General features: G+C 41.4%; 1 protein-coding gene across 5 annotated transcripts; it reads left to right on the top strand.

The window, feature by feature from the left end:
• Nucleotides 1-434: 434 nt before the first annotated feature.
• Nucleotides 435-17,062, top strand: LOC115576424 (protein NLRC3-like). 5 transcript variants are annotated; one of them, XM_030409074.1, is made up of 5 exons: nt 435-470; nt 5,227-5,451; nt 13,237-13,522; nt 13,805-13,873; nt 15,219-17,062. In XM_030409074.1, the coding sequence occupies exons 3-5, from the start codon at nt 13,249-13,251 to the stop codon at nt 17,060-17,062; spliced, it is 2,187 nt and encodes a 728-aa protein (XP_030264934.1). In that variant the 5' UTR covers nt 435-470; nt 5,227-5,451; nt 13,237-13,248. The 5 variants fall into 5 exon arrangements, with proteins under 5 accessions (XP_030264934.1, XP_030265002.1, XP_030264900.1 ...); XM_030409142.1 differs by lacking the exon at nt 435-470 and adding an exon at nt 3,929-3,973; XM_030409040.1 differs by lacking the exon at nt 435-470 and having other exon boundaries at nt 4,303-5,451.
• Nucleotides 17,063-18,849: the final 1,787 nt, after the last annotated feature.

Below are 18,849 nucleotides of genomic sequence, written 5' to 3' on the forward strand. Positions count from 1 at the left end.
CAGTGGAGCACATTACAGTAAACAGGAGGAGACGTGTGTCAGGTGACAGTGAAACATCTACTGTACATAGATATAGAACAGTGAACAGGCAGTTACACTGGAGCTGCAGGAGGAGTTTCACAGCTGTCTGTTCATCAGAAGGTCATTAAAATCCTCCAGCCAATCACAATCTAGTATTCACCCAGACCACGGTATAACAGCTGTTAACAGCTGATCATACATCAGATTTAGGGGTTTCCTCCTCAAACCTGCAGGGGCTCCAGGTTTTAATTCCATAACAAAAATATTTTGTGTGAAAAACAATTATTTACACATGAAAAACATTTTTTTTCTCCTGAATGTTTTTACAGATGAGAAAAAATTAAGAAACTTAAACAGATTATCAAGACAACCAGCTTCTCTCTCCATCTCTAACTTTCACTTCTTCTCTCTCGGTGAGACTCACCTGATTTCTGCCTGCAGACAAAAAGGTAAATGTGTGTTTTTAATGTCACTTCTTCATGTGTGATTTGTGTCTTTCCTGCTGTAAAGACTCGTGTTATCAGACTGTTTGTGTCTTCGTTAGTTTGACTCAGTCGTGGCTGAAGACGAGGCTGCAGCTCGACGTTCAGCTCAGTCACAGGAAACAAACAGCCGAGACATTTGAAATGTGCAGCTTCCTCTCAGTCTGACCTGCTGGAGCTTCTGAGTTACACTGAAGTTCAATCAGAAGAGATTTTAGATCCTCCAGCTGTGTGTCAGCAGCTGCTTTCTGTCTCTTTTCTCTTTCTGTGTCTTTTGATTGGTAATATCTGCTCAAAGCAGCCGGTTGATCCAACAATCTGTGTATATAATCATTTCTTGTCAGTGTTTTACAGACTGATCTCAGTACAGCTGGTTTTAATAACAGCTGTAGTCCAGGTGGATTTCTTTGTGCAGTCAGAAGTATTTTAACAGTCTGCTCAGCTTCAGTGTGACACAAAGAAATCAACTTCCAGTCCAGATACTCTGATTCTGTCTTTAATAAAAAGAATAAGATGAACTTGACTTATATTTCACCTTTACAAAGTGCTCTGACAAACAAGCTCAGGAAGACGACATTAGAGACCACGTAGAGCTCAGAGAGCATTCTGGGTTTTAGGTCCACATGACTCAGTTCAGTTCAGAAGAGCTTTATCGTCATGGTTACAATGAGGTCAGTGAGGGACGTGGTCATGTTATATATGTATATAACTGTGGGCAGGAAACAGGAAGTGAGCAGCTGCCTCTGGTGTTAACCTGTGGAGGCTCCACCTGTCCTCCTCTGTCACATGACTTCCTCTGCTCATGAGCAGGACAGAGGAAGTTTAAAGAGGCCAGAGTTTATCAGAGGGGATTTTTGCAAATACCTCAATAAGTATTTGTTAAAGGGATATTACAAAGTACGTAAAGAACAAAAAATGGAAAGATGCGGGACCAGCCGCACAGTGAGCCGCACCTCCCCCTAAACTACCTAACGGATAGGTAGACCTAAAACAAAAGAAACAAATAACTGAGCTACCAGTACTCCAGCCCAAAAAGAAATACAACCAAGACGACAAACGCCCCAGCGCCTAAAGCACATGGAGGTTTTTCCCAACCTGCTTGGAGCAAAAGGGGTGAAGAGAGAACCCTCCTCACAGGTGTGCTGCTGTGAGTCTGTGTGATCTCTTCCCCTTTGTCCCTGCACTCTCTGCCCTTATAACACCCCTCCCCACTCTACCAGAGCACCAATTACCCTCAAGTGTGCTCAGGTAGAGAGGGGGGAGGGCGCTACCAGAAACAGAGTGAGAGAATGACACACCGAAACACACGCCAGGCACACGTAACAGTAATCCATCACCTGTCATGGACAGTTCAGTCAGAGGACCCAGGGGTGGAGTTATAATCTGAGCTTTGTTGGTCTCTAGATGAACTAACCCTCACCAGCGTTAGGACGCAGACAGACAGGTGCGTCCTGAGAGACAGACTGGTTGGTTTTACCCTCCGTCCTTTGTTGAATTTCCGGTTACATGTCACTTGTTGAGGGGAGGAAGATGGCGCCACTGTGTGTTGCTGGTCGCCTGATGCTGCTATAATGGCTGATGTTTCTGCTGTTTATAACCCTCGGCACTAATCAGATCGAGTCTCTGCTGGTGTATGATCGCCAGGCTCTTTTGGATCTTCGACATAATGTTGGAGATGTAGGTGCATTTAGACATAGTGGGCAGAAAACTGTGCCCCCGCTACTGGCAGGGATCACGACTCACCTGTGCCAGGCCTCTGCTCCACCTCCTCGGCGGAAGCGTCCCCGCGTCAAACTTGGCGGCCGGCTGGTGAAGCAGAAAGTCTGGCTGGCATGATCTTCGTCCATTTCCAGGGCAGGACATGGTTTAATTCATCCCTTCATCGTGCCTCTGCGTTTCCTGGATCCCATTGACGCCTGCCTCGTACCTGTCACCGGTTCGTTTGAGGGACTCCGGCCTCTGGCTTTCTTAGTGCGGCGTGAACCTCCGGCTCCTGAAGACACTGCCATGGGCTCCTCGATCCGCCAAACTGAAGCCCCCTTCTCTGATCTTCTGGCTGAATTTATGCCAAAGTATGATCGTGTCCTCCTTGTAGGGGATTTTAACATTCATGTGTGCTGTCCTGAAAAACCGTTGGTGAAGGACTTTTTAAGCCTTATTGACTCTTTTAATTTGGAGCAGTGTATGTCTGGTCCCACACACGAACATGGACACACATTAGACCTCGTCCTCTGTCATGGTTTGTCTGTGTCAAACATGGAAATCTGTGACAATGTGTTTTCCGATCATTTGCCGGTACTGTTTGAAGCTGCTGTCTCCTGTGCTGCAGTTAAATCTGCCGCTCCTGCTCGCTGCCGTCGGATTTTTAACCCCATCACTGCCGGTCAGTTCTCCGCTGCCTTCAACCAGCTCTGTGTCCCCTCTGACTTAACATCTGCAAACACGGAGGTGCTCAGCTCCTGGTTTCACTCCTCCTGCTGAAACATACTGGACTTTGTGGCTCCATTTAAAACGGTGCAGCCCAAAGCTAAACCTGAGCCCTGGTTCAATGGGAGAACTCGCGCAGCCAGACAGGAGTGCCGCAAAGCTGAACGCAGGTGGAAAAAGGACAAGCTGCATGTGTCTCGTCAAATCCTAAAAGACTGCTGGCGCTGCTACCAGAGCACTGTTAAAGAGGCCAGAAGAGAGCACCTGTCAAACATTATTGAATCAAATTCTCACAACCCACGTGTGTTATTTAAAACCATCGAATCTGTTCTTGGCTCACCTCAGCCTGCGCGCACAGAGGAGTCCCCTGAAATGTGCAATAGCTTCCTGCAATTCTTCATTGATAAGGTTGCTTTTGCAAGGGCTCTGATTACCACACCTGTATCTGACCCCTCTGACCATGTTCTTTGCTCAGCTGTGCTTGATTTGTTTGAGCCTATGTCTCTGATGGCTTTAGAAGATGTGGTTGGCCAGATTAAGCCAAAGAGGTATTCCCTTGTATAGGACAGTTGGTTCTGGCCATTATTAACAGCAGTTTGTCTTCTGGTGTTGTCCCCCAAAGTCCAGAGATTTAAAATGTGCTGCAGCTGTTTCACAAACTTTATTAAGTTTCTCCTCGTGAGGCAACAACTGGTAAAATCATGCAGTTTGCTAATGGAGTCTGGGATATGACTGTTACTAGTGACCTCACTTCAGTATTTAGTCCACGTCCGAGACTTACACACACACACACACACACACACACACACACACACACACACACACACACACATCCATTTTCTGTCTGATCTAATTTATTTTCTTTCCTGTGTTGATGAGCTGACAGCTGGTGGTAAAAAACACTTTACAGGATCATTATCTTACAGATAATTGAAAAAAATAAGGAACTTATTAGCCTGACAGTAAACCAGCTTCTCTCTCCGTCTCTAACTTCACTTCCTGTCTCTGTGAGACTCACATGATTTCTGCCTGCAGACAAAAAGGTAAATGTGTGTTTTTAATGTCACTTTTTCATGTGTGATTTGTGTCTTTCCTGCTGTAAAGACTCGTGTTATCAGACTGTTTGTGTCTTCATTAGTTTGACTCAATCATCGCAGTAGAAATTGTTGTAGAGGTGTCGAGCTCGTTGGTCAACAGGATCAAACACTCGGCTCTTCTAGACCTGAACAGTTTGAAACGGTGCTTCTTAATTCTTCAGTCTTTTCACATTTTCATGTGAACTGTAAAATGTTCAGTCAGACTCAACGTCCTGTTTCTCTCCTCAGGAAAGATGTAGTTGTGTAGAAACAGTGAATTCATTTAGACACAACTTGTGTCTTTATTAATAAGAAACTAGTTGAGAGGCAGGGATCAGATTCTCTGTTGGACCATTCAAACATGGAACCACATGAAGAAGTGAAGCTCTGATGTTTGTGTTCTGATCCAGACGCTCTGCTGAAAAGCACAAAGCAGCCACAGCAGTATGAGACAAAGTGACAGTGTGAGTGAGCGGCCATGGGAGGTTAATACTCCTCAGCAGGTTCTGATCCAGAAGAATGACATCACAAACAGCTGCTTTTTCTTTCATTCTTCTGTTTCCTCCAATAATGTGAAGAGTTGTGCAGCCTGACATTCCAGTCTCTTAGTCCACCAACAAGAATGATTTTATTTTGAAGCAGCTTTAAAAATAAAGATGTATTTTTGTAGAGAACGAGCTCGTTATTCTAAATGTAACATGTTTGTGGAGAGAAGTTTAGTTTCAACAAGAGAGACGGAGCCAAAATCATGAGCTCATCAAAGTTTGATCAGCTGATTGTGATTTTATTCATATTATAATGTGACAATAAGACAAGGTCCAGTTCTGCAGAACCAGCAACTCTGTCAACATACATACAGCATGTGAGTTGTGTATTAAGACACTGAGATGTGACAACATGTGAAGGACTCTTTAAATTCAGCCACCAAACATTAATGGTGTTGTTACTGAATGGAAACAGAGCAGATATTTGAAAGAGACAGTTTATTGTAAATGTGTGTGAGATGTGTGTTGTTGCTTTCAGTCGACCTCTCTGTCTGTTTGTTGATGCACTTTGTGTTTGTCACATGTTGTCATGAGTTTACAGACTGTTCTCTCTCCCTCATTCAATCATCAACCTGTTGTTGTTTGTCTTCTTGTTGTCGGGGCTTCATTGTTCCTGCAGTTTGGACTCTGGATCTCTGTCAGTGTGTCTAACTGCTGTGAAATCTCTCCCATCAGAGCGCTGACTGACAGAGCTTCTGTAACACTGACACCTGCTGCTGACTGGCAGCACTACAGCTCACACTGGCTTTCTGCTCTCACCTCATTGATGTGTCTGGATTTGGATTTGAAGGTATGAGGATGTGACGGCTGTCGGTCAGATGAACACAGACACCAGCAGCGTCTGTCAGAGTCTGTAGACGAAGGAAGAACCACTCTTTGACCTCATCTGGACTTTAACAGGTGAGAACTGTGACAGGTAACATGACACACCTCTGATGAACAAACTACAACATCAACTTGTGGATGAGAGCAGTGATGAAGTGAATGAAGACGATTTGAAGTTCTGAATGTTCATGAATGAACTCACTAGTTATTCTATGAAATGTGACTTTCTCAACAAAATGAGTCTTTTCATGTTTTGTTTAATTGAGTGATTTTAATGTGAGCTGACTTTACTGCTGAGAGATGAGGGAGTGTCAGGTCCTGCTGTGTGTTTGTATCACTCTTATCACCACATCATCTCCAACATGTCAAAGTAACGTTAGCTCACAATAAGAGAGCAATGTTGTAATGTTGCTTTACAACTTTATTGTCCAGCTGAGCCTGAAAATAAACATTAGTAGACTATAAATGTGTTCAGGCTGCAAACTGAACGACTGTGTTCAGTCTTGGTTCATTTGACACAAGAGCACAGGACGCTTCCCAGCTTTGAACACTCGACCAAAACAGGCGACACCGTCCGACAACCACGCAAACACTCACTGGCTGCACCTGATTGGACGAACACCACTCGTGAGCCGTGTACATTTAAAACTGGACCAACATGGTGTCTGGTTTGGAAACTGTTGTATTTTTTATTTTATTTTATTTTTCAAACATATTCCAACTAATAATAATACTATGAAGAAAGAAAAAAAAAGAAAGAAAGAAAGCAAAACACAAGCATACAAACAAATAGCACACCTCCAGTCCCTCCCAAAACCCCCACCCCTTAAATGGTCTCAGGCACTATAACTACAAACTTCATAAGCAAATTCAAAAGAAATGTCGAGAGGACAAAAACATGTACATTACAGCAACATCAAATAATTTTCCATTGGAGCCCAAATTTCAACATAACTCGCATCATTATTTTCCAAACTAAAGGCTACTTTCTCTAAATTCACTGTCTCCATGGCCTCGGTGACCCACTCCCTCTCCGATGGAGTTTTAGCACAGATCCAGTTTTTGATGATCACCTTTTTTGTGATCATGCATAAAGAGAGGAACATTTTCTTTTTCCTTTGGTGGAACTTTATTAAAATTATTTAGATCTCCTAATATACATGACTCTGGTGTTAGTGGAACAGTTATGTTAATGTGGTTCATAGCGTGTTTTGTTAAACCATGTATATTTGTTATACAAAATTTCTTTTATTTTATGGCAATACCAGAGTAAATGAAACAAAGTTCCATCAGTATAGCCTTTTTAGACATATACTGTCTTCTTGTAAGCCCATTGTAAATAGTTTTGACGGTGTGAAGTATAATCTGTTGAGTATTTGGAATTGGACAGCTGTTCCTCTCGTTTATGCAGAACTCTGGCCCATTTTTTTGCACAAACATCAAATTGATCACCAATGCTATCATTCAAATGAATGAATACCATAATTTAACTACATTTTTATTTGGCAGGTTATGACTGTAAAGAACATTTTCAAATGTGTGTACACAAATTCTCAGCTTTTCTATCGACACACATTTTTCAATAGTGTCGTAAGGTAATAAAGTACTCACTCTTTGGAATATTATATCAGTGATTAACTCATCAAAGTTTTTAAAACAATTGCAATTTTTATTATTAGAGAATATGTGACAAAGCCTAGTTACTCCATTGTCCTTCCACTTTTTCCAATTAATAACCTTTCTGTTCACTGTTATATTTGGGTTCTGCCATATTGGCTGATTTATTGAAGTATCTGTGTCAAATCTTAAGACCTTTGCACATGACTTTAAAATGTTGAAAGACACTTCAATGGGAGTTCCAATCAGTACCTTAGGAAGTGTTTTCATATAATAAAGAAATCCTGAGTCAATATTCAAGCTTTGTAACATATTCTCCTCAATGGTTTTCCAGTCTTTAATCACATCAGGATCCAAAAACATATTTACTTGCTGACAACCAAATGATAAATAATAATAAAAAAAAGTTAGGGAGCTGCAGACCACCTTTCTTGTATAGATTAGACATCATCAAGTATGAGCATCGGGCCTTTTTACTATGCCAAATAAATGCTGAGATTGCCTTGTAAGTCATCAGACCAGGCTTTTTGTATGACAATGGGTAGTAGTTGACAGTAGGGAGGATATTCATTTTTACAATATTTACTCGACCCCACAGAGATATAGGAAGGCTTGACCAGCGACCAATATTTGCTCTTATTTTGTTTTAGGTTTGAGATTCATATCTCTTGTTTGATAGATATTTGATGTAATTTTTAGTCCCAGATGTTGTTGCCATTTTATTTTGGTATTCCGTACACATGTGATAGTACAGGTTTTATTTAAGGACGTCAATTCACATTTCTCCCAATTTACTTTATATCCTGACAGAGAGCCGTACTGAGTGATGATCTGTGTGAGATGAAGAAGAGAGGATTCTACATCTGTTAAATACAAAATTATGTCATCACAGTACAGTGATATTGTATATGTTTGACTTCCAATATAAATGCCTTTGATATTATTTTCAGATCTTATTTTCTCAGCTAATGGCTCAATAACCAAATTAAATAAGAGACCTGAAATTGGGAACCCTTGTTTTGCACCTCGATGTAAAGTAATTGGTTTTGAAAAGAAGTCATTCGTTCTTCCTGAAGCCGTAGGATTGTGGTAAAGCATTTTGATCCACTGTATAAAGTAGGTGGCGAACCCATATCAGCTTTCCAATTACCTTAAATAATCTTGCTGCAAGAACTTTAGCCAGGATTCTATTGTTCAGGTTGGCTAAAGATATTGGATGATAGTTCTTGCAGAAGAGAGGATCTTACTATTAACGTAATAATTCGGATGATTAAATAATGGTGAGAAACTTATGTTTTCATATGATGCTTGATACATCTGCAAAAGAAGGGGTGACAGATCCCCACTGAACTCCTGATATAACTCTGCTTTATAACCATCAGGCCCTGGAGATTTTTTTAGCAAAAGAATTTATGGCCTGATTTATTTCAGATAGAGTTATTGGTTGTTCTAATGTGTGTTTTTCCTCTTCTGTTAAAAAGGGAAGCTTTACATTATTAAAAAACTTTTCTAGTGACTCAGGGTTAGCATCACCTTCAGACTCATAAAGGTTTTTGTAAAATTCAGTAAAAGTTTTGTTTATTTGATCTGGATCAGAGGATATTGAATCATTTAGTAATCTGATACTAGAAATTTAATTTTTTGTCATTTGTTTTTTCAGTCTTGAGGCTAACAGCTTTCCTGCCATTTCCCCACTTTCATAATAATTTAATTTTGCTCTCTTTAGTTTATATTAAAACATTTTTCCTATAATGTCATCATGTCATTTTTAGTTTACACTAGGGGTGTCAACGTTTACAATTTTTTCTACACGTGTAAACGGGGCTTCTAACCGACGTGTACCCGGTTACACGTCGGAGATTTATGATCTCTTTCTATCGCAGTGGCGGTAGCACCGATGCCAGCAGCAGTCTCTCCCTCCAACTTGTTCGGGTGTTTCCATCGCAGGTGGTTTAGCATGGATCCCGTGCTGTTGTTGTAAGCCAACTTTGCCTGACATAGCCTACACTCAACTTGATTTCCACTGGCAGTTTGTTCAAAAAACAAACAGTGCTCCGCTTGTTAACCGCCGCCATCGTGTCCCCCAGTCAACTTGAAGTGACGTGACGCGACACTGGCTGTGGCTGCAGGTTTTTTGTTTTTTTTTATATCAACGTAACATTGTGCCCCATTCATCTATTATGTATGCGGATAACTGCACTAGTGGGAACATTTAATTGTATAGTTAGTTAATGTTATTATCTGAAGCTTTCAGGCAACATTATCTTACTTTCACTTTTAAAAATTGCGTCCGTCCAATTTTCCTTCGGGCGTCGGTATCAATTTATAGCGGGTCGGCTCTGGTACGGAATGTAATCTGTGCTACTGTCGGAAAACGGGTTGGATGCGGTGACCCGTGCAGGACTCTGCTCTAAGTGACCATTTTAATCCTCTAGCCAATTATCAAGCTAAATATCCAACATGCTAGTTAACGTCAAAGACTGCGGTGGAAGACGACGGTAAAATATTTCCACTGGATTTATTTATGCCTGAATTTTTAAGGTGTGGCGGCTTTTATTTTGCCGTGGCGGTGCACCACAGTCAATTACATGTAGGGGAAACCCTGAATACTATATATATTGATGAGAAATGAACGAGGAGGAGGAGGAGGAAGAAAAATAGACGTGTAAACGGTTATTGATTTTTCTAAACGGTTATGATTTGTTATCCGTGTATCCGTTTACACGTGTAGACGTTGACACCCCTAGTTTACACAGTTTCGTCCATATTTAATTCTTATATTCGTTTGACAGTGAACTTTGTAACAGCTTAATTCTTGTTAACAATTTGCTTTCCTCTTGCTGCTGTGTCTTCTTCTTGAAGCTACCAATCTTAATTAACTCTCCTCTGAAGAAACATTTTAATGCTTCCCCTATCATTTGCAAATCATTTATGGAGTTTTTGTTAATATCTATAAATGTATGAATGTATTCACTTATTTTTTTTCTCTGAACAGAGAATCATTGACCTTCCACTGTTTAAAACACACTTGTGCTGATTTTAATTCAAGGTCAATCTGAATAGGACTATGATCAGATATCACTATTGGATTAAGCTTTGTGTCACATTTTTAATAATGTCTTGAGAAATTAGGAACAGATCAATTCTTGAGAAGGTTTGATGCCTGTGGGAGTAAAAAGTATAATCTCTTACATCACTGTGTAGTATTCTCCAGATATCAACAAGCCCAACATCATGCATTAAGTTGGATAATGTAAATACAGATTTTTTTTGGTTGGTTTATCTTCCCACTCTTGTCAACCTGTGGATTTAATGTTAAATTTAGATCTCCCCCGACTATAATTGTTGAGTCATAAAAATCTACTTATTTACTCTCGATTGCGCTGAAGAAACCTGGACAGTCTTCATTAGGTGCATATACGTTTACTAGAGTAAAGTTGTTTGAATCCACAGAAACATTAATAATAATATATCTCCCAAGAGGGTCACGTAATACATTGTTGACTATGAGGTTTAATCTCTTATTTAATAAAACAGCAACACCAGCTCTCTTTGAAGATTGTCCAGCACCAAGTACCTCACCTACCCATTCTCTTTTTAGATGACCAAGTTTCTCTATTCTTACATGTGTTTCTTGGAGAAAGACGATATCTGGGGAGAATCTTTTTAAAGGCTTTAATATTTTACCACGTTTACCCTGATTATTAGTTCCGTTCACATTCCAGGATATAATTCTCAATTTCGTGCTATTCATTCGACTAATCTAAAGAAAGTATATATTTCTTCTTGTCATTGCCAAGTACATATCGATAAAACAAAAAACATCCTTCTTAGTTTCCATTTTCCCGCCTATCCCTCCCTCCTCTCTTTTCCCCTCCCGTCCTTCCTCGCACCCACTCCCACAAGAGATGGGATTTGTGGCTCTTTGAGGGGAGCCGGATCTTAGTGAGCCGTTTCTTTCAAAGAGCCGTTCATAAAACTGGCTCATTTGACTGATTTTTACATTTATTATGTTATAAGAAGCCAGCCTGGTGGTAACTCATTTTATCTTGGAAATAATCACTGGGAGGTATGATGGGGTGAGATATGAAACAAAACTGTCTTCCTCCTAATTAAGAACGCTGCAGTTGCTCTGCTCTCGGAGGCAGGACAGTCATGTGTTTCTGTTTTTTTATTTTTATTTTTTTAGCAAAGGCAGCACACAACTCAGGTGGCCTAATGCTACATTTGCATATCTAATAAGCTGGGCTGCGCTCCTCCCCATGTAACTTCTCTGTCCCACTCAGGAGAGGAGCAAAGGAGGAGCACACTGATATAAAAAAAAAAAAAAAAAGAACGGTTCCCAGTTGCGACTTGGATCCCATCGTTCATGTTAATGAGCCGTTCAATAGAATCGGTTCGTTCGTGAACGTCACAACACACACACCACACATAGAAGGTACCACACATAAGACAAAAAGAACAGCAAATAAATACACATTAAAGAAAAAAGCAGAGAAAAAACAAACAAACAAAGAACAAACACAAACCTGTTCATAGGGATATAAGCCATAATCTGTTCTCCTCGGCTGTCCAAACGTTTCCCAGATATGTAAATAAAGGGGAAAAAAATAAAATAAACTAACAAAATTCTGACCATAGAGTATTGTTTATAGTTATTCCGCCTTATTGTTGTCTACACTTAGGTCAGATCAGTAGTTTAAGCAGGAAATCCAGCAACAGTCTTACCGCTGCATCAAGGTGCAGATCACCGGTTTAGAGAGATCCTCGCTGGGTAAAGCAGAAAAGCCTGGAAGCCGGCCTGACGCACCCTGTTTAGGACCGGGTAGCAGGGCTTGCTGCTTTTGGATGTAGTCTCGCTGTAGTCTGGCGCAAATTTTATCTGACGACCAGCTACCGTGACTGGCTGCCTTCTTGACTTGTTGAGGATTCTGTCCCGGTCAGTGAATCTCAAAACAATTTAAGATTAGTGATAGAGGTTTTCAAGATGCATCTCTCGGCGCACCAACCCTGTGCACACGCATTATTTCTGGAGGTTGCTCAGCCAGTGCAGGAAACCATTTTGAGAGACTGGCAAACAGATATTGCCTGGCGTTAGATGTTTTGATTCCTTCCTTGAGATTTATCAAGAGTATATTATCTCTACATGCTCAATCTTCAATCTGGACAAGTTTGTCCTCGTATTCGGTCAGCTTAGTCTGATTTTGTGCACAATCTGTCTCGAGCTTCTGCACACGGGATTCAATCTTCCCCACAGCAATATGCAGTGATTTTAGCTGCTCAGCTTGGCGATTCAGAGTAGAAGTAGTAGTAGTAGTATTGTGTCGACTTTTTTTCTAGCCGACTAAATCACTACATCATCCGCTTCTTGAAAGTGCTTGGACAGCACAGTTTCAACGAATTTTGCAAGTGATTCAGAGTCTTTGCAGTCAAGAGCAGCGTTGGAAAGTTGGCTCATTGCGCATCAATTGTGCAATGTTTGCGCTTCCTTCTTATTAAATCTCAGGTATCGCTCATTTACTTACAGTGATGCATCGAAAAGAGAGAGAGAGAAAAAAAACCCTCTGGCGTTAGGGTATTTAATCCATTTATGGACGCTCGGAGAGAACAGTCGGTGTCACTCTGCCGCCATCCTGGACTCTCTATCATCTTGGAAACTGTTGTTTAATGACTGAGAGTCATGTGAAATGTTGAACGACATTTCTTCATAACAGTAGGAGCCAGCAGGAAAACATAGGTACGGCCACCATGTGTACAACAACTTCAGAGAGAGACTCAAATCCCGTTGTAAACTCTCTAATTCTCGCCAGACTCTTGCCAGGAACGGCAACACAGTGTGGTCAGTGTAACACAACTGTCTACAGAAACTTTCTCTTCTATATCTAAAATAGCTAAGTGAAATTTCTAAAGACATTTTAGGTGAGAAGAAAGCTGTGCATGTAACTGTCCTGTTGACGTAGCTAGCACACTGATCTGATACTAAAAGGTGGAGTTAAAACAGTGCAGACCACTGATTGGTCAGTCTGTACAACCAGGGTCATGTTTCTGTGTTTGAATCATCTCTGCCAGCAGAGCAGAGAATAAAAAGGTCAGCAGTTTGTGTATGTTGTCAGTACAGGTCGCAGTGTGTCAGGTCATAAATGCAGCAGCTTCTCAACAGTTCAGACCGGTCTTCCCTGATGTTTCCCAGCTGATGGAAGTCTGGCTGGTTTTCCTTCAGCTGATAACACTGCCTGTCTTTAGCAGGGAGCCACGATGACACCAGAGGACATTTTCAACACTCTGGAGGATCTAAAAGTTGATGAATTCAAGGATTTCAAATGGCATCTGAAGCTGCCTGACATCCTGGAAGGCTACCAACCCATCAAACAGTCCAGGCTGGAGAGAGCAGAAAGACGGGACACAGTGGATCTGATGGTGAACACCTTTACACTTGATGGAGCTCTGAAGGTGACCAAGAAGATTTTAGAGAAGATCAAGAGGAATGACCTGGTGCAGAGTCTGTCAGCCAACAGCTCAGGACCAGAAGGTCAGTCACAGTCTTTATTTTAATATCATTTTCAGAAGAAGAGAGTGAGTCGACCACACAATACTTGTAAAGGAACAGGCCTCTCAGTACAGAAGCTCATTGTTTTCAGCAAAGAGAAACAAAGAGGCTGATTTCATAATGAGGAGAAAAGGTTGAAGCATCAATAATCTGGATTAATTCATTTCAAACTAGTTTTACTAAACTCAGATTAGATCTGATTTTAGATTAAATGAATCCTTGTTGGTGCAACCCAGCCATAATCTCTGTCTTCACCTCTCTCAGTGTCAGTGAATGTGGGTGATGTTGGAGAGACTCCAGAGAACAGAGGACCTTCTTCCTCTCAGAGTGAAGGTAAAGCTGCTGTATTCTCTGGAATGTACAGAAGCCCTGAAAGACAAAGTTTAGCTGTTAGTTTGGAAAAGTTAAAAGTTAGTAAGACTGACTGCATTATAACTGAGTGAAAGCAGAGACAGGAGTACTTGATGATCTTTAGTTGAAGCAGTTTCAGAGTATCTGCAACTCTGAAAGACATTGAATATAAAGTATTGATTCAGTTTCTTCAGAAAGACACTCAAAGCTATTTAGAAGTCTAAAAATCCATCTGACAAGGTCTAGAATATTTTTTCTTGGCTACCGTAGACTGTAACATCAGTTTTTGTTTTATTCTGTGTGTGGCTGTGAGCTGTCAGGAGGATTAAAACTACAGTGGGACTGTTGTGACAGTGGATTGAGCTGAAGGAGGCAGTTTAATCCTTTTTATGAGGTATTTCAGTCAAACCATCAGATCTGCATCAAACTGTCTCTACTGCAGCTACAGCAACCAGGTTGCAGGAGGTCATTTGTAATTTTTGATTGGCTGCTCTTCTTAAGAGGGCGGGTCTTATGTAGTATGAGCAGGCCAGAGGTTAGACAGCAGAGATGGAGTCGAGTGAAGAGGAAGAAGAGATCAGAGAGCAACTCTTTTCATGGAGGCCATGATGGACACTGAATAATAACCATTATTTCTGAACCATTTCTGTTAGCTTGTGTTTGTTTGTCAAACTGAATGAACTGAAACTGACTTCAGCTCAGTTCATGGTTTTTAACTCAGATTTGGAGTTGACCTGACCATGAAGTCAAAGTGGTTGATAACTGTGAGGACAGAGTGGAGTGACAGTGGAAAGCTAGTTGAGCTCACCTGTGGTTCAGATAAGGCCTGCATCCTTGTTTTGTTGAGTGGAAACCAAAGAAGCCAGATAAATTATGGTCTGTACGGAGCCACCAGGCTCAGCTTTGTTTTTTCTTTATTGGAAGTAGTTTAGATTATATACATGTTTAAACATCATCAAGGTATTCTAACAAAAGAAGAAAGAGTGAAAGAAGTTAAGAATGCATGAGAGCTTGAGCTTGAATATTAAAACTGATGCTACAGGACTCATCTTTATGAAGTTTCAACCAGAAGATGGCAGCAACACCAACAGCTGCTCAGTGGTCACCAGTCCAGAGTTGGTTGTACTGACCAGCTCCCTGTTGGATAGATTCATATGTTGTGTGGGTACATGAGAGAATGATCTGATCAAATATTAATGTTAAGATACTTTACTATAACACAACTACAGATATCATACTGTTACAATAGTCTGCATAGACAACTTTCTCCAACTGTAAATTTAAAATCCTGCATTTCAGTTGTTTTTTGTTTCTATTTGTCACTCAGATGAGATTGTTCCAGTACCAAAGCCACAACCCATCTCATATTACCAGAAAATGCTTCAGTCAAACCTCGAGGATCGGTTTAATCGTGCACAAGAGGGGTGGGCACAGAGGAAGGAACTTCTGGTTGATATCTACACAGAGCTGTACGTCACAGCTGGGGGTGACGTAAACATTAACAAACAGCATGAGGTCATTCAGATGGAGGTGAAGCCAACAACAGAGGAATCAATTCAACCCTGTGACATGTTCAAACCCCCCTCTGGTAAAGGAAGATCCATAAGAACAGTGCTGACCAATGGCATCGCAGGAATTGGCAAAACATTTCTTGTCCAGAAGTTTGTGTTGGACTGGACTAACAAAGAAAACAATCAAGATGTGCATCTCATATTCCCCTTTACCTTCCGCCAGCTCAACTTATGGAAGGATGAAAAGTTAAGTTTGACAAAACTCATTCATGAATGTATCACAGAGACCAGAGGCATCACGAAGGAGGCTCTTGATCACATCTTTACGACTCTGCAGTCATCAGGAAACACCAACTATGACAAAAGTAAATTCAAACTGGTGTTTGTTTTGGATGGACTGGATGAGAGTCGCCTTCAACTGAACTGCTCGACCAATAAAAACAAAGGAACAGACTTTGATGTCACACAGTTCACCTCAGTGGATGTGCTGATGTCAAATCTCATCCAGAGAAATCTGCTTCCCTCTGCTCGCCTCTGGATAACCACACGACCTGCAGCAGCCAATCAGATTCATTCTGATTTTGTTGACGTGTTCACCGAAGTCAGAGGGTTCACTGACCCACAGAAGGAGGAGTACTTCAGGAAGAGATTCAGAGATGAGGAGCAGGCTAGCAGAATCATCTCCCACATCAAGACATCACGAAGCCTCCACATCATGTGCCACATCCCAGTCTTCTGCTGGATCACTGCCACAGTTCTGCTCAAGACCAGAGAGGGAGGAGAGCTGCCCAAGACCCTGACTGAGATGTATGTAGAGTTCCTGAGTTTTCAGAATCATCAGACAAATGAGAAGTTTGACCAAAACATGTGCATTCAGTACATTAAGTCATTAGCAAAACTGGCTTTCCACCAGCTGGAAAAGGGCAACGTGATCTTCTATGAAAGAGATCTAGAAGAGAGTGGCATTGATGTCAGAGGAGCCTCACTGTTCTCAGGAGTGTTCACAGAGATCTTTAAAGAGGAACGTGGCAGGAAGAATGATGAAGTCAAGATGTTTAGCTTCGTCCATCTCAGTGTTCAGGAGTTTTTGGCAGCTTTGTATGTAGAGATGTCACTCATTAACAAAAACAAGAATGTGATGTCAGAGCTAGCTCAAACTATCGGCAAACATGTGGGAATGTTTTTCAGCAAAACGTCTGTGACAAATGTCCACAGGTTTGCTATTGACAAGGCCTTACAGAGTCCAAACGGACACCTGGACTTGTTCCTCCGCTTCCTTCTGGGTCTTTCACTGCAGACCAATCAGACTCTCCCTCAAGGACTACTGAAAAAGAACAGAAGCTTACAGACCAATCAGAAAACAGTTGAGTACATCAAGAAGAAGATCAGTGAGAATCTGTCTCCAGAGAGAAGCATCAATCTGTTCCACTGTCTGAATGAACTGAATGATGGTTCTCTAGAGGAGGAGATCCAACAGTACCTGAGATCAGGAAGTCTCTCCACAGATAAACTGTCTCCTGCTCAGTGGTCAGCTCTGGTCTTCATCTTACTGTCATCAGAAGAAGATCTGGATGTGTTTGACCTGAAGAAATATTCTGTTTCAGAGGAGGTTCTTCTGAGGCTGCTGCCAGTGGTCAAAGCTTCTAACAAAGCTCTGTAAGTGAAATTATATCTGCTAGTTACTGTATGTTTGTGTCAACAGCTAGAAATCTTTTTCATTCTGATAATTGATCGAATAAAACATCTGCATTGTTTCTTTAGTTTCATTGTAGGTCTCCATGTTAATGCAGCCATAAAAGAAAAATAAATCTGTTGTATTTGAGTTCTTTTAAAGGTGGGATGAATCATTCTGGAGCATGATTGTTGATATTTGATCAAATAGCCAAACATAGCATAGAAGTGGATTTCACTTTGTCATAGTTGAAGCAAAACAAACTATATTTATCAATTGAGATTGTCTGTTCATTGTAAGTAGTCATGTAAGTCATTTTCTGTCAGCCCCAGTGCGGGGACAACACCACACTGTTTGTTTTCGAGCCCTTTAGCATGAGAGCTAACAGAGGTAACAGTTGACAAAACTAAAAGCTCACAGTGGAGCTAAACACACACATCAGTACTGAGAGTACAGAGGAACATTAAGTGGTCAACACTGAACTGCAGTTTAATGTGACAACACAACACATTTACACAAAATGAATGTACTGAAGTATTTTAGCCAAGTATTGTTTGGAGGTAAAAGTACCTTGAGTTTCGAGTTTCAGACAATTTACATCAGTCGACATTTTATCGATCTTCTGACAGAGATGTATGCAATCTGGTACCAGCAGTGACCAGGTGGTGGAGCAGTAGCTTCAGAACACAAGACCTCAAAGACTGAGACAATTGATAATGAGACACAGATTGTTTCCCAGTTTCTCTCTCTGTTACTAATTTCTGTGTCCTATGTTACTTTTTCCTAATTCTCTTTGAACAGTGTTTAAATAAATTCTTATTTTGTTTTAGAGGTATTTCTGTCTTTAAATCAGATAAGATAAATGTAAGGTGAAGTCTGAACAACAAGTGAGTCTTGAGTCTTTTGCGGGAGATGGAGAGTGATTCTGCTGTCCTGACATTGGTTTGGTGCCAAACCAATGTGCCAAAACAGAGAAGAGACACGACTTAGCAGGATTTATTTTCTCTCAGCGATCGGGGTACCACTGGCCAGCTGATGTAGAGGAGCGAAGTGCTCTCGCTGAGGCATGTGGTTTTACAGTTGTTTAGAGGTAGATGGGCGTAGTTCCAGTGGATGTCACGGAAGAGGGGGGTCACATGGGAGAATTCGGGAAGATTGTAAACTAGGCGCCGCAGCAGTTTAGTCGAAGAGGCTGGGAGTCCAGCCAAGAGGGAGTCGCAGTAGTCCAGGAGGGAGATGAACAGTGCTAGGACAAGGATTTGCGTCACATCTTTTTTGAGGAAAAAACGGATCCTGTTGTAGAAGACAAATCTGCAGGATCGGGCCACCGCAGTGATGTTGGGTGTGCAGGATAGTCCGTCGTCGAGGATTACGCCCAGGTTTCACGCCATCAACAAAGGTGGTACCGTGACATCCTCGACTGTGACTGACAGGTCCATGCGAGGGCAGTCTTTCCCCAGGATGAAGAAGAGTTCAGTTTTACTAAGGTTGAGTTTGAGGTGATGCGCAGCTGTCCAAGTGGAGATGTCTGCCAAACATTCCGAAGTGTCGCAACGTGGGTGTTGGGGGGAAAAGAGAGGAACAGTTCGGTGTCGTCAGCATAACTGTGATAGGATAATCCATGTGATGTGATTGCAGAGTCTAGTGATCTAGTCACTAGATCACTTTTCACTATGCACTAGATTCTAGTGCATAGTGAAAACAGAAGCAGTCCTAATACTAAGCCTTGAAGGACACCAGTTTCCAGAGAGCAGGGTTTGGATAAGGTGCTGTTC

Source organism: Sparus aurata, chromosome 1 (assembly GCF_900880675.1).
Source record: "Sparus aurata chromosome 1, fSpaAur1.1, whole genome shotgun sequence".
Lineage (NCBI taxonomy): Eukaryota > Metazoa > Chordata > Actinopteri > Spariformes > Sparidae > Sparus > Sparus aurata.

Excerpts from the sequence above, each read along its gene's own strand:
- LOC115576424 (XM_030409074.1), top strand. The coding sequence starts at position 13,249 with ATGACACCAGAGGACATTTTCAACACTCTGGAGGATCTAAAAGTTGAT. Across the intron at positions 13,523-13,804 it reads CAACAGCTCAGGACCAGAAG|TGTCAGTGAATGTGGGTGAT; the intron begins GTCAGTCACAGT and ends CACCTCTCTCAG. Across the intron at positions 13,874-15,218 it reads TTCTTCCTCTCAGAGTGAAG|ATGAGATTGTTCCAGTACCA; the intron begins GTAAAGCTGCTG and ends TTTGTCACTCAG.